This window comes from Eretmochelys imbricata, chromosome 2 (genome assembly GCF_965152235.1).
Source record: "Eretmochelys imbricata isolate rEreImb1 chromosome 2, rEreImb1.hap1, whole genome shotgun sequence".
NCBI lineage: Eukaryota > Metazoa > Chordata > Testudines > Cheloniidae > Eretmochelys > Eretmochelys imbricata.
In genome coordinates, this window is record NC_135573.1 from 61,924,803 (window position 1) to 61,940,852 (window position 16,050).

Below are 16,050 nucleotides of genomic sequence, written 5' to 3' on the forward strand. Positions count from 1 at the left end.
TTTGTGGCACTGAGGTCAGGCAGCCCCAGACAGAACCCCTAGAAGTTCAGGGTTCTGATCTTCCACAAGACCTGATTGGCAAGGGACAGGTGGTACCCTTTTCCATGGGGTTCCTTTCCACTGATGGGTCCATCTATTGGCGATACTGGGACCGTAGGAGCCCTATCCCAGATACCTCGGATCTGTGCATGAGTCCTCCTTGCTATCACCCAGCTATATGCAATTGGCCCTGTCAGAGGATTCAGAGGAGTAAGGTGAACCAGATCTGATGGCTCCAAGAGCAATCTCGTCATTGTCATTGGGTGAGGTGCTCACCCCATCTTCTCCGTCTCCCCTGGATGACTTTAAACAATACCAAGAGCTCATGCACAGGATAATGGCAGAGCTACAAATCCAGCTGAAGGAAATTCAGGAGCCTCAACACAGCCTACTAGACATTCTTCAGCCCTCTGGACACAGCAAAGTGGCCCTTCCCATCAACTAGGTCATCATGGAACCAGCAAATATGGTTTGGCACACCCTTACTACTTGTGTTCCCACCTCCAAGAATGCTGAGAAGCACTACTTTGTCCCATCCAAGGGGTGAGAGTTCTTTTTCTCTCACTATCCGCCAAACAATCTGTAGTGCAGGCAGCCACAGAGTGGTCCAGGCATCAGCACCCAAAGGCTCCTTCCTGTGATAAGGGACATAAGAGACTCGGCCTTTTCTGAAGAAAGGTATTCTCTTCCATCTCTCTCCAGTTCAGGATCTCTAATTATTAGGCCCCCTTGGCCAAACATGATTTTATCAGTTATGCTAGATTTCTAGAGTTTAAGGACAAGCTCTCTGAGGAGAATAGAGCCTGCTTTTAGGCCTTAGTGGATGAGGGCAAATTGGTGGCCAAAATTTCACTCTAAGCTGTGGTGGACGTGGCAGATACCACATCCAGGGAGATGCCTATGGCCACTGTCATGAGGACAGAACCGTGGTTACCATCCATGAGGCTTGTGAGGAATCCATTAGCCTTGCTACCTACCACCATCAGAACTAATTTGACGACAACAACGTTGTGATCACAGCCCTTTGAACCCGAAGAGAAAAGCTTTCTGTGACTCGCAAAACTATGCATCTTCCTGTCAGAAGCAGAGCTCTTTCCATCAGCTCAAAGCTGAAGTTCAAAGGAGGATCCAAGAAATCAAAAACAAATGGTGGGAGGATAAAGTAAAAGAAATCCAAGCATTTGCTGACAGACATGATATGTGGAGCTTCTTTTGTGAGACAATGACCCTGTATGAACCAACCTCATGTGGCCTCACACTGTTGAGATCTGAAAATGGTAGTACCCTTCTTAAAGATAACTAATCTATCAAAGAGCGCTGGAAGGAACACTACCAAAAGTTTCTAAATTGAGACTCGACTGTGATTGATGACACCATTGACTCCATCTCTCAGCACCCAATCTGGAAACTCTTGCCAACCCATCAACACCTGAGGAGGTCCTCAAAGCAATTAAGCAAATAAAGAACAATAAAGCACCAGGTCCTGATGGCATACCAGCTGAAGTACTAAAAGTGTGGGGAGAAACACTGACTAACAAGCTTCATTTGCTGCTCCTCAAAATCTGGTGCACTGAAGAAATCCCCACTGAATTACATAACGCTAACATTGTTAACATTTTCAAAAAGGGAGATAGGGCCGACTGTGGCAACTATCGAGGCATTTCCCTTCTCTACATCGCAGGGAAAATTCTTGCTAGAATTTTACTGAATCACCTGCTCCGTCTTGCAGAGGAAGTACTTCCAGAGTATCAGTGTGGCTTCACAAGGCACCATCCACATGATTTTCTCAGCCAGGCAGATCCAGGAAAGATGTCAAGAACAACACCAGGAGCTGATTATGACCTTTATTGATCTGACCAAAGACTTTGACTCTGGCAACCATTAGGCTATGTGGAAAATCATGTCAAAGCTTAGCTGCCCAAGCAAATTTATCATCATTGTAAGACTCCTCCATGACCAGATGACTGTGTCCATCCTGTGCAGTGATTCTACCTGTGAGCCCTTTCTCATCTGAACTGGTGTAAAACAAGGTTGTGTACTGACACGCACCCTTTTCTCCATTTTCTTAGCAGCTATGAAAACATTAACCCAAGACTGTCTCCCACATGGCATTGGCATCCAATATCAGACTGGCGGCAACCTCTTCAACCTTTATTGTCTCCGTGCCAGAACTAAAGTGATATCAGCAACAGTTACCAAACTCCAGTACGAAGATGATTGTGTTGTACTTGCACACTCAAAGGAGGATCTACAAACAGTCCATAATTGCTTCTCTGAAGCTTACAAAAGCCTAGGGCTGACTCTGAACATCGTCAAATCAAAAGTTCTCCACCAGCCAGTTCCTGGTCAATTATCAGACGCAGCAAGGAAGATCTATACTGACAGAGAAGAAGTGGAAAATGTAGAATACTTTGCCTATCTTGGTAGCCATTTCTCACAGAACGCAGACATAGACCTTGAGATTCAGCACAGAATCCACTGTGCCAGCCTTGCCTTTGGCAGACTGTCTCACCAGGTGTTCAACAATCACGACATCAGAACACACACTAGACTTTTAGTTTATAAAGCGATGGTAATCCCAACTCTCCTCTATGGCTGTGAGACTTGGATGACCTATAGAAAATACCTGCAAAACGTAGAACACCAGCACTTTCTTAGGAAGATCCTCAACATAAAATGGGAGGATCACCACACTAATGTCAGTGTCCTCATAGAGGCCAACATCTTTTGTGTTGAGGCCCTGATTATCAAGCACCAGCTGAGGTGGAGCAGGTACTGTGTGTGCATGCCTGATGTACACTAACCAAAACAATTGCTGTATGCCTAATTCACCAAAGGAGAAAGGAAAGGGGGAAGCCAAAAGAAACACTTTAAAGACATCCTCAAGATAAACATCAAGAGATGTGGCATCAATACCACACACTGGGAGACAGTAGTCCAGGATAGGGATAACTGGAGAAGACTTGTCAGAGAAGGAACCTCCACTTTTGAGGAAAATCGTCTTGCCCTGGTAGCAGAAAAATGCCAGAAAACAAAGGACAGACAGCTGTCACGCAATGATCATAGCCCAACCCTGACTTCCAACACCACCTGCAACATCTACCAATGGGTCTGCGGCTCAAGGATTGGACTCCTCAGTCACCAAAGGACCCATAAAAAATAAAACCTGTGAAAGAGATCATCCTCGACTTCGAGGGATCAACGATGACAACAATCCTCAGGTTTCCCTAGAGAGAGGCAGAGTTCCATCCAAGATCTGCCCTTTGACACTGTTAACCTGCTCCATGAGAAAATGGATGAAGTCACTCCACTCTCTCAAAGATGCAAGAACAATTCTTCACCAGCTAGGCATCCCAAGAGGAAGCATCATAAATAGGGATATAGGGCAAGACCCACCTCTTCAGCCCTTTTATCATCAGTGTTCTCAGGAGCCACAATGTGAGAGAGTGAGCAGGAACCCACCCTCTGCATCATCCACCACCATGTCATATTCTAACCTCTGGCAAAGAGTTTGTTTCATCCACATCCCTTTATTGCTGCTTCTTCATTCCCCTATTCATATGTTTGAAGGCTGCTTTACCCAATTTGTCAAAAGCTGGAGGGCCCTAGCTACAGACAAATGGGTATTAAAGAGTACCGATGGGGGCTTTCTAAATGAGTTTCTGACTACTCCTTCTTCAAACCCCCTTCCCGATTGCTCTTCAGGAACCTCTCCTCTTATGAGGCAATTTTATGAAAAGAGGTGTGAACTCCCTGCTCCTCAGGGGAGCCACAGAAAAGGTTCCACCTCAACACCCTGGAAAGGGAGTCTCTATTCTCCTTACTTCTTGATCTATGTCAGTTAAACCAGCTTATCAAAAAACTAAAATTCCACAATATGCTTGGCATCAGTATTTCTCTTGTTAGAGAATGGCACATGGTTCATGGCTCTCAAAATGAAAGATGCATATTTTTATACAGATATCCATTCAGCCCACAGGCGATGCCTCAGGTTCCTCTTTGACCAAAACCATTACCAACTCAGAGTCCTCCCCTTCAGTTTGTCCACAGCACCCATGGTTTTTTCAGCGGTGGCTGCTTGGACAAGAAGAGGATTTACAGTTTTCCCATACCTCAGTGACTGGCTTCTCACAGGAAACTCTTATAAGGAGGTCCACATCATGACCCATATTCTGCTCAACCTTTTACTTTTCCCCTTTCCAAGATATCTATGTCAATCATGAAAAATCTACATTTTGACGACTTCTGGGGAATTCTGTGCATGCACAGAATTTATGTCCACCACAGATTTCTTTGCTTCCCCGCAGAGAAATGACTTTCTGATGGGGAAACACAGGGAAGTCACAAGAGCAGTCATGCAACCCTCCCCAGCAGTATGTTTTGGGTGCCAGGGCAGCTGGCAGAGACATAAATTACTGTGGAGAGGAGGTGGGACTGGGGAAGACCCGGCTGGTGGCTTCTACCCTGTGCTATGCTCAGCTTCTAGTCCTGGCTGGGCTGGGGAGGACGGGACTTCCTCTTCCGCGCTTGGCATCCGGGGCTGGGTCAGAGCCACCCTGATTTCTCCCCCAGCTGCAGGAAGCTCTGCAAACTCCCCCTTGCTCCCCACTTCCTGCACCCGTCACTCCTGAGCTGCACAGGGAGGGATCTCTTAACAGGGAGCTGCATCCCCATCTGCCCAACCCCCGTGCATCCAGACCCCCTCGTACCCAGACCCTCCTGCTGAGCCTCACCCCCCCCCCCCCCGCACTCAGAACTCCTCCCTGATGAGCCCCACTCACAGGTGAGCAGGAAGCTTCCCTGGTACTTTAGAGCAGGGGTTCTCAAACTTCATTGCACCACAACCCCCTTCTGACCACAAAAATTACTTCATGACCCCAGGAGGGACCGAAGCCTGAGCCCGCCCAAACCCCACTTTCCTGGGTGGGGGGGCCAAAGCTGAAGCTCAAGGGCCTCCATTCCCTCTGCTATGGATTCATTATACTGTGGTAAGAATGGGAATCTGGAGAGGCATTGGCCTGCACCACTCTTTACGCACCTGGTTGGGAGCTCTTGGAGAGAGAGCTACGGTGCCTGTGTGAGCCAATGGACACTGCTTGCAACTAATTCCAGACTCAGGTGCATGGTGAGCATGCATATCCCACTTGTGGAATACAGATAGGGACCCTACATCTTGAAGAACTTCTAGTTATAGGTAAGTAACCTCTATCTTTTGGACTTACGAATTTGTAATATACTGTGATACTGGTGTCTGCTTCCAAAGGCTCAGGTTTCTAAGACTGGGAAAGCACAGAGCAAATACTTCAGAGAGCTCTTGAGTGGAAAAAAGATGCTTATTTTTAAAAGCTTTTTGAAAATGATTGATTTGTTTTCCAGTTCTGTTACTCATATGTTGGAATGTTTTTCCTTATTTTGTTTTTAGGACTAAAACTCTATACTCATACTTTTTTGCAGCATGCATTGCAGGGTTCTCCAAAGTGCCAGTTATCTTACTGTATATAGTTTGTGTTCCTCTACTTAGGTACAAGAAAGTAAATTCAGGTCTGAGTTTCTGTAATATGAATTTTCTCACTTTGGGGATTTTTGTCCCTTAACATTAGTGAATTTTACTTAATTTTTGTGATTTAATTGTGATGTGACACTTAGTGCCTCTTCTTTTCAATTAGCAAAGTGAAATTTACTGTTTCAAAAACATAAAAATGAATAGCTTATTCCCTAAAACGGGAATGATAATATGTATCCAGCTTTTTAAAGTGCTCTGAGATGCAAGAAGATTGAGGTACCATAGATTCTATGCTAATGGGGATAAGGATTTAGTTTCTGGTTTTCTTACTGGTTTCTGGAATTTTATGGAAAAATATGGAATTGTATCAAGAGGATAGAAGTGGTGTGGTGATGCACCATAATGCAGTTTTGGAACACAAAAGACGACTCATTACTGCTATTTGAATACTGTACAATCAACTTGAAGGCAATATCTAACTTCCTATGATATGTTTATTATTTTTCTTTTGAAAGACCAGAACTGGAATAGAATTAGAGCTATAGAAACATTCAATATTGTATTCTTAATTTTAATTTTGTACATATTTTGAATTAATTTGCGTGTTGTAGAACACCTGAAACAGACTTACTATGACAAGCATAACTCCCTTGCCTGTAATTTGTTGTATTTAATTGCTAACTTTCAAATGAACTAAGTCCTTAAAAGAGGAGTTGCCCTGTTTTACTCTGTGTACTCTGAATCTTACTGCCTGGATACTTGTATCACTATTATAATACACATTGCTACTTTCTCATTGGTTGGTGGTCATTCTGTATTTCCAAATGTTAAGCTCACTTTATTTGTACAAATTAGTAACTATTTTTTTCATTAGTGTTGTCTTATGAACAGACCTGGGAGAAACCAATTAAAGTTGCATTAAACTTTCTATAGAATAGTTGTAGATTCTAGCTGTGATTCAGATAAAACTCAAATTTTGATTTAATTTTAAATTGGTAATGGATAAGAAAAAGATAATATAGTGGCTTTCTTTCAGGAATACAGATATTGTTAGGCAGTCTTCCGCACACCTTTGCATCATACATCATACAAATAAGTCTACAATCACAGAACTGCTTGGCTTAAGTGTAATTCCTTAGCAACAGAGGTAAAAAACATAGCAATATGGTTTACCTTTAATTTGGTTAATAAGTTGATACTCCAAATGAACTATATATAACAATTGAATGTAACTGAATAACATAATTTTGGGGGATGTTAAAATAGTAGGGTTGTCAAGCGATTAAAAAAATTAATTGCGATTAATCGCACAATTAAAAAAATTAATCGTGATTAATCGCACTGTTAATAATAGAATACCATTTATTTAAATATTTTTGGGTGTTCTCTACATTTTCAAATGTATTGATTTCAATTACAACACAGGATATCAAGTGCATAGTGCTCACTTTATATTTATTTTTGATTACAAGTATTTGCACTATAAAAAAACAAAAGAAGTAGTATTTTTCAGTTCACCTAACACAAGTACTGTAGTGCAATCTCTTTATCATGAAAGTTGAACTTACAAATGTAGAATTGTATGTAAAAACACTGCATTCAAAAATAAAACAATGTAAAATTTTAGAGCCTGCAAGTCCACTCAGTCCTACTTCTTATTCAGCCAATCGCACAGACCAACAAGTTTGTTTACATTTGTGGGAGATAATGCTGCCTGCTCCTTGTTTACAATGTCACCTGAAAGTGAGAACAGGCATTCTCATGGCACTGTTGTAGCCAGTGTTGCAAGATATTTACATGCCAGATGTGCTAAAGATTCATATGTCCCTTCATGCTTCAACCACCATTCCAGAGGATATGCGTCCATGCTGATGACTGGTTCTGCTTGATAACAATCCAAAGCAGTGCAGACCAACACATGTTCATTTTCATTATCTGAGTCAGATGCCACCAGCAGAAGTGTGATTTTCTTTTTTGTGTGGTTCGGGTTCTATAGTTTCCACGTTGGAGTGTTGCTCTTTTAAGACTTCTGAAAGCATGCTCCACGCTGCGTCCCTCTCGGTTTGGAAGGCACTTCAGATTCTTAAGCCTTGGGTTGAGTGTTGTAGCTATCTTTAGAAATCTCACATTGGTATCTTCTTTACGTTTTGTGAAATCTGCAGGGAAAGTGTTCTTAAAATGAACAACATGTGCTGGGTCATCATCCAGATGCTATAACATGAAGTATGTGGCAGAATGTGGGTAAAACAGAGCTGGGGATATTCAATTCTCCCCCAAGGAGTTCAGTCACAAATTTAATTAACACATTATATTATTAATGAGCATCATCAGCATGGAAACATGATCTCTGGAATGGTGGCGAAGCATGAAGGGGTATACGAATGTTTAGCGTATCTGGCACATAAATACTTTGCAATGCCGGCTTCAGAAGGGTCCTGCAAATGCCTGTTCTCACTTGTTGGTGACATTGTAAATAAGAAGAGGGCAGCATTATCTCCTGTAAATGTAAACAAACTTGTTTGTCTTAACGATTGGCTGAACAAAAAGTGGGACTGAGTAAACTTGTAGGCTCTGAAGTATTACATTGTTTTGTGTTTGAGTGCAGTTATATAACAAAAAGAAATCTACATTTGTAAGTTGCACTTTCATGACAGAGATTGTACTACAGTACTTGTATGAAGTGAATTGAAAAATAGTATTTCTTTTATCATTTTTACAGTGAAAATATTTGTAATAAAAATAATATACAGTTTGATTTCAGTTACAACACAATACAATATATATGAAAATGTAGAAAAAACATCCAAAATATTTATTAAATTTCAATTGGTATTCTGTTGTTTAACAGTGCAATTAAAATGGCAGTTAATCACAATTTTTTGCAGTTAAACACGTGAGTTAACTACGATTAATCGGCAGCCCTATAAAATTAACAGAAAGACTACTTAGAACTTATCCTATTGGCTTTGTTTGGCTGTAATGATTGTGAAATTGCTTTCCCTAAAGTTTGCAGGCTTTTGGAATCCAAGTCTTGAAGAGAGGTTCAAGTGACCCCAATTGGAGTGATGTTACTGTGGTACAGCAGTATTTCCAAATCCTACCTAAAACATAACCTTATGGATACCTAAATCAGCAATTCTCAACCAGGGGCCCGGGGCCCCCTGGGGGGGCTGCAGGCAGCTTTCAGAGGGTCCGCCAAAATAAACCAGACAGAAGGGCCAGTGTTAGGCTCACTCTCGCTAGGGTCCAGGGCAGAAAATCTAAGCCAGAGCCTGGCTGCCCAGGACTCAAGCCAAAGCCCAGGCGGCTTAGCTTTGTGGGGCCCTGGGCAATCGCCCTGCTTGCTACCCTCGAACATCAACCCTGGCTTTTAATCTACTGGATATGCAGAAAACCAGTTGTGGCCAAGGTGGGCTCTGGGATTTTTATTGTATGTTGGGTGGGACCTCAGAAAGAAAAAGATTGAAAATCCCTGAAAATAATGGGAAAACCTTAACTGACTCAATCAGTGTCAGTACAACTGAACATTGTCAGCTTGAGATGGCTACTCTCTCCTTCTCCACTCCAAAAAATATATTCAGCCACTCTGGCATTCTCCAAAAGCATTTTTCAGTCCAGATTCAGACCTTGGATAATGGTTCATCTTCTAAAAATAGAAATACAGCACTGTAGAACTCTTCGGCTGTTTGCGCTGGTATCTTGTAAGCGTGATCCAGCTATATGGACCCCAGTCAGCTGTTTCTGTCTATAGCTACAGGGTAGCTTTCCTCAATGTTCTTCCTTAGGCTCCTGTAGATTTTCTTGATTTCCTTCTGTTCTTACTGTGTTTTGGCTTTTCTGCTCTTCTCTGCTGCCTCAAGATCCATTATGGGGAGCCCTGGCCAATATAGGGTTTGGAAGTTATGGGGCATTGAGTGGCCTACTCTAAACTGTCTGCTTTGGTGATAAGGCACCTCTCTCTGCTGGATCTGGACTACTTACCCTATACAATCCCCACTTGCATAGTGTAACCCACACACCTCCTGGGTGTGGTGCTTTGTCCCCTCTAGTGGCACCGAGACCACTTAGATATTAATGAGTCTGTCTCAGCCTTAGCTAAGGGCCCTGTGGCTTTTGACTCATGCAGTAGAGGCTCATGCATTCAGCTCGAGGTGCCAGGTTCGATCCTGTTTGCTGTGACCGGGATCTGTCGGTGTTACAATAGCTCATCATCACTATGGGGGAAGAAAAAGCCAAAAATCTAACAAAGGTAGAAAATTAGCAACCTCCCCTCAGCAACAGTTATCCCCTGATTCCTTTTGTCTTACTTCTAATATATGCAGGCTATTCTCTCTTTTCCATTTAAACTCTGAGCCTGATCCTCTTCCCCTAAACTGGGGCATTCCTCTGGCTATCCTGCCCTGTGCAATTTCAACTAGTTAGCCAAGGGAGCACTCTCATCCTTCTCTTCCTGTTCTTTCACCCATCATCTTTTTCAAGCTAGTTTCTCCCTTTGCTGGTACCTTGATGTCTTTTGTGACAGACTGCAAATCATCCAAGTTCTCCACCTATGCTAGAAATAAAACGGAGTTTAGTACCCTGACCCAACAAAAATAGCTAAGAATGTGCATACATGCGCACTAAATCGGAGACTTCAGCGAAGAAGATTTTTCCTTCTTTCTCCTTTGAAGAGGTTGAAGTTTCTTCTTTATCTTTTTGGTCCTCTTTGAATTGGTGGATTTTTAAAAAATCACTTTTAAATGAGTGCAGTGGTGATCAGGGACTGCCATTCAGCAGTCACTAGAGATGTGTGTTGACTTACTCTGAAAAGAGTAGTTTCATTAGGGTTTGTCATGAATTTCAGAAAAAAGCATGGGAAGACAGAGAAGATGTTTAAGCTAATCCCCCTGAAGAGGATGATTGCATTTCTCAGTTAATAAAGACTCTTGTTCTTGTAGTCTGGGCAGCTGCTTCCAAAAATCTAGCCAGTAAGCAAATAGAACATTACTGGAAAAAAGATTATGAAGCTTTTGTAACAGACTTAAAGGATTTTGTAGTGATTGTTACCATAGTTCAGATATCCCCTTGATGAAACTTTTTAAAAGGCTAAAGCCAATCTTTAACAGAATGAAATAAAAGGATGAAAGAATTTCATTTGCAGTACTCTTTGTAATATCATTCGTTTCTCTTACTGGAGGTGTGACTTTGCTTTAGTTCCCAGAAGAATTATTTGGCTTTGATACTGGACATTTTTCAGGGTCTTAAAGATTCATGGAGGCTCCCTTTGTTCTGAAGAAAGCTGCTCTGAAAAAAGATGCTAAACTCATTCCATTTGTAAATATCTGGGTGACTCCCAGTTGTAATGGAGACAGCCCATTTGTCCCACCAGGGCCAACAGGTATTTATCATTTCTGGTTTTCTGTGTATTGGGAACAGTCTTCCCCTAAAATGAGGTCCAAGAAGTGACAATGAAGGCTTGTCATCCCAAGAGGACTGCTTGTAAAAGGCAAGCATTGCTGTTTCTTCTAAGAATAGGACTGAACTATTACAGACAGATGGTCTCTATAGATTATACAGTCTACTGGCTTCCAGGGTTCCTCTCTACTCCCCTCCATTCTAAATAAAGTCTTCCCTTCCTTCCAGTTCAGCCAGGAGACGGTCTTTTTGTTTTGAGCTACTGTTCAGAACCTTTAGGCGCCTTGCAGCACTCCACTTTTTCCAATATTTCTGAGGCAAATGCTTTAGGTATTTTATTGTATTAAAAAAAAACCAACAGGAGGTTTTTGATGGGTACTAGGTCTTTACCTTTCAACTGCTCAGTGAAAATATCTCTTTTCCACAGACTCTTTTCTGCTTATTTGGGAAATTTCTACTCTGTACTGTAGGTATAAAAGCATTCCTTCCTACCCCTGTACTATCTCAATACAGTTACCTCTGTTTCATTATTGTCCATATGCATCACTAGTATGTTGCTCTTTCTTTTCTGCTACCCATCCCATCATGTGTGTTTCATTCTTTCAGTCAGAAACAGTGCCTTTTTTTGTAAATCTATTGCTGTGTTTCACTTGGTGAACTTGCAAAACAAAATTGCTCTCAAGCAAATAACTTGAAGAGCCCTTTGCCATCAACATCTTTGCCACTGTGGGATTTTCTTTGCCACTGTGGGATTTTGTGGCTGGTGAAATATGTTACATAGATTCAGTGAAGGGAAATGGTCATCAGGCAAGTCTCCTTTGCTATAATCCTTTAACCTTGATGATCAGTTTAATAGTTGAACTATTCCTTCCTCTATATCTAGCCCATTTTGGTAGAATACAACAATGGAACCTGTAGGTTACTGAAATCTTCAAAGGAAAATTAAAAGTGACCTCCCCTGGTATGAAGTCTTCAAAATTTTCTACTATTCAAAGGCCATGGCTTCATAATGTTTGGGAGAAATATGGGCAATTGAATAGACTGGCTCAGCTGTCAAACTCCAGACCCTGGCACGTGGGAATTCAAAACACAGTAGAAAATATTTTTTTAGGCTTTGCTGAGGCATGATACCCATTAGTTTCTGTTATTAACAGGAAACTCCCAAGGAAGTCTTCAGGTGGTGTTTCTCTCGGAGTTCCTCTTACTATTTTCCTTTGCTTTCCCTTTTAATCTTGACGTGTTTTTTGGTACATGATGATGTGACTCAAGTTTGGCAGCTGTACTCTGCCTGAGAATGGGGGCAGTCCTATTTGCCAGTTTCATATGAAAATATCAATGTACAATCTGAGTTCCCTCCCTCTTCTCCATCTTTTGACTTTTTCTCTCTAAAGTTTTTCTTTTACTAGACTTTTTTTTAAGAAGTATTTCCTAAGGTCACATTACTTATCCAGCGAATCACCAGTTCATGTGCCTCGCAGAAGAGTTCTGCAGTGCTACCTCTGTATCTTCTAGAGAGTGGAATGAACCACTCTTAGCTGAACATCTTGGAGAGTCTTATAATTTGACATTGTCTTTGTTAGCCTGAGAGGTGAAGATTACTGCATGCGTGGTGGTGAGATAAGCTTTCCTTTTGCTGAAACCTTCTACTAGCAGTTTCACAAAGGACTTTCAGACCTTTAAAAACATATACAAGGAAAGAATAACTGAAAACATTTCATACCCCTCAAGACTGTGTGAATATATAAATACTTCATTATAATACACAACTTGGATCCTCCTCATCTTTGTGGTACTCACACATTGCACCTCTCAAGATACTACTTATATAAAGTGCATTATTATATGTATTGCCAAATAGTAGTGTTTATATATAAATATAAATATATAAAATATTTATATAAATATATAAAATTTCTGCAAAACTATTCATCATACATACTGTTGTATTACTATTCACAACATTTTTGTATCTTCAGCTACAATGCTAATCTTAGTAAAGTGGTTTGCTACTTGGTTTAATAATGTGTTTAATTTATTTCTGTGAATAAATTAGTTGGAGAAGCAGAGAGGGAGAGATGAAACAATTTCAACACAGTGGAATGGTGGCAGTTACTGGAATTTAAGTACCTACAGATTTTTTTTTAGTGCTCACAATTTTTTAAAATATAGTCTTTGTCATCCCCATTAAATCCCTAATTATGACTTATATGAAAACTGCTTTCTTTGGAGAGAGGACTGTAATATACATTCAGGATTTCATTAATAGAAATAGAGCAATTTTGAGAATGGTCTAATGTTTTAACATTGAGTTAGACTTGAGACAAACATAATATTAAATTGATCTCATTTTTAAAAGCTGAAGGGATTTTTTAATTCAGGTGAATTCTCTTGTCTCAATGAATGAATGAATTACTTACACTGATCAGCTTTCAATTGGTAAAACACAAATGCAGAAATCAACTAATATGTTAAGAAATACAGTATAGTGTATTAAGTATAAACTTAATTGTTTAAGTTGCAGTAGCAAATACCTAGAAACATACTGATGCTTTAAAATTTTAATACTGCGTTTTGGTATTTGAATAGGCTCTTTTGTAATGTTCAAACAGCTGAGCACAAGTAAGTAAATGCTAGCGGGAAAATGTTTTATTATTTAATATGAGAGCAGAGGGTAACTAGTTTATTTGCTAAAAGCTACAATTTCTTGAAGTTGAATCTTTTGAACTATACAAATATTCCTGCTTCATGTATTAACTGAGGGACAAATCAACTTTTAACATTCTTGTTTCCTGTCACATTAAGACGCATTTTTTTATCATAATGGTGTAGCCAAATGTTTTTAATTTCATCTGAATGCTTTTGGCCACATATGTTTAGGCAGGAAAGAAGTTGAGAAAAAGCATGCAGTTGCATGTTTAACAAATCTTCACACTTGTTTTGAAACTTCACCTCTAAAACAAAAAGCTTTGAGTAGGTTTATTGTATAAATAACCCTACGCCATTAAGTACATGACTTTTTATCCCTTGTTCAATTGCAGCTATGTTCAATTGCATTTTATCTCTGCTGCTCTTCCACTCTTATTTCACTCTTGACCCTATTTCTAGGAGATGTGCGAGTAAGAAGTCGGGCAGGATTTGAAACAGAAAGAAGAGGTTCTCATCCATACATTGATTTCCGTATTTTTCACTGTAAGTATTTGAAAGCAGATAAATGACAAATACATGAAGGCTTCCATTAATTCTAACTTCTGGGCCTCTAAAAATTAATGCTATAAGCTGCTTATGTAACAAGAAACTACTCTTGAACTTTTCAGAAAAATCTTTCCACCACTTCATCCTTTTTATCCCAAAAATAGCACAGAAGAATCCCAATGCTCAGTATTACTTTATATTCTGAAAAGTATAGTTTAAACTTATGAACACATCAAGACTAGACACAGGTTTTTGAATGAAGTGAGGTATCATCTTGTATCCAGCAATGGATGCACTTATTATTTGCTTGGAAGAGACAAGAAGAGTACTTTTCCAGCTTTTACAAAGAGTTAGATGGTTCTGGAAGTGGAGACCTTACACTTACACGTCGGATTAAAATGGAAAAGATCTGCAGTAGGTTTCGGTGTCCCTGAAGAGATCTTAATCTTCTGAAAGGCTCCATTAATTTAGCACATGCAGATAATGCTGAAAATGTGGATGGGAGGGAATCAAACCTAAAATGAAACTTAAAGCAGCATAAGAAAATAATGAGCTTAAACAATTTGTTTAATTGGAAATGTGTTAGGAAACATAATTAATCTTTAAAAAAAAAAGTACTGTAAACTTCAGTCAGAATTTGACTTTTTCTTTTTTAATTTTTCTTATGACTAAATATGCCAGCACTATGGTACAAAAGGAGCAGTATCCACAAGATAGTCCAATGGTTAGAGCAGTGACCTAGGATGTGGGAGACCTAGGTTCAATTTGCTGCTCTGCCATAGACTTCCTGTATGACCTTGGGCAAGCCATTTAGCTTCTCTGTGCTTCAGTTCTCCTTGTGTAAAATGGGGATGATAATGATTCCCTATCTCATAGGGGTATTGTGAGGGTAATATGTTGAAAGATTATGAAGCATTTTGTGGTCTACTGATAAAAACAGCTGTATAAGAAATAGTCATTATTATTTATTTTTATTCACTATGACATGAACATTCAGTGAACATGCAGGTAATTTAAATTTTAACTCTTTAAAAATCACTAATAAATTAAATGTACAAATATGAAAGGTATTTTAAATGTCTTGTTACAAAGTATCCATGTACATTAGTGTGACAGATATCAGTACAGCTCTGTGAATATATTTAAGTGCAATGGGAAAAGGTGGAAAAAATCTTCTGTTGGCTCTAATTAAAATGTGGCTGTTATAATGACTTAAATGAGAGTGGCAGAAAAGAAAACCCCAAACCTCTTCCAGTTATTCCCTCCATTCCACTAACTTATTTTTAAAGTAGGTCTAATTGGTGGTCTAAAACCCTTAAAACTAGTTATTAAAGTTACACAAAACAAGTGAGAAAACAAAGTTTGAAGAGTATGAGGTACTGAATTCTCCAGTGAAGGGGAATTTAGACTTTGTCACAAAAGCATTTCTTTTAAAAATTGGTAATCCTCCCGATGTGCAGCAAAATAAGACATTGCAGAACTAATATGCAATTTATTAATGTTAAATTTTAAAATACATTTTATGAATGCAAGTCATTGACATTCTTCACATTCTTATTGACAAATTGATACAAAGGGGGTACAGTTAAAAAAACAACACTTCTGTCTGGCATTGCTATCTAGATTTATGTACGGTGCTTGTCACTGTGTCATCAGTCTAATATTTGTCCATCAGACAAGTCATGCCTCTGTTCACTCAGGCTGAGAACCCAACTTTTAGTAGCATTAAACTTGGTACCAAGAAATGTCTTGGCTACAACTTTTTCTTGAGCCAACTGTTGTGAGCTTTGTGTGTGCACAATTCCCCAGCCCTTCCTAGGAATGCGGGTGTGAGGCCAAAATGGGAAGGTGTACCTTGTTTCAGGCCCCGACCCCATGGAACAATTTTTTTTCCCTATAATTCCCCTGCAAATGGGTGGATT

The 16,050-nt window shown here is 40.0% G+C and overlaps 1 protein-coding gene across 5 annotated transcripts in view; it reads left to right on the forward strand.

Annotated features, from left to right (window-relative positions):
* Positions 1-16,050, forward strand: part of PDE7A (phosphodiesterase 7A) — a 132,462-nt gene that overhangs the window by 75,366 nt on the left and 41,046 nt on the right. For 3 of the 5 annotated variants that reach the window (XM_077810201.1, XM_077810203.1, XM_077810204.1), the window contains one exon: positions 14,042-14,125. The exons of the other annotated variants lie outside the window; for them this stretch is intronic. In XM_077810201.1, the coding sequence (XP_077666327.1) occupies positions 14,042-14,125 (84 nt within the window). The remainder of the gene's footprint in view (positions 1-14,041; positions 14,126-16,050) is intronic. 5 annotated transcript variants of the gene reach the window in all.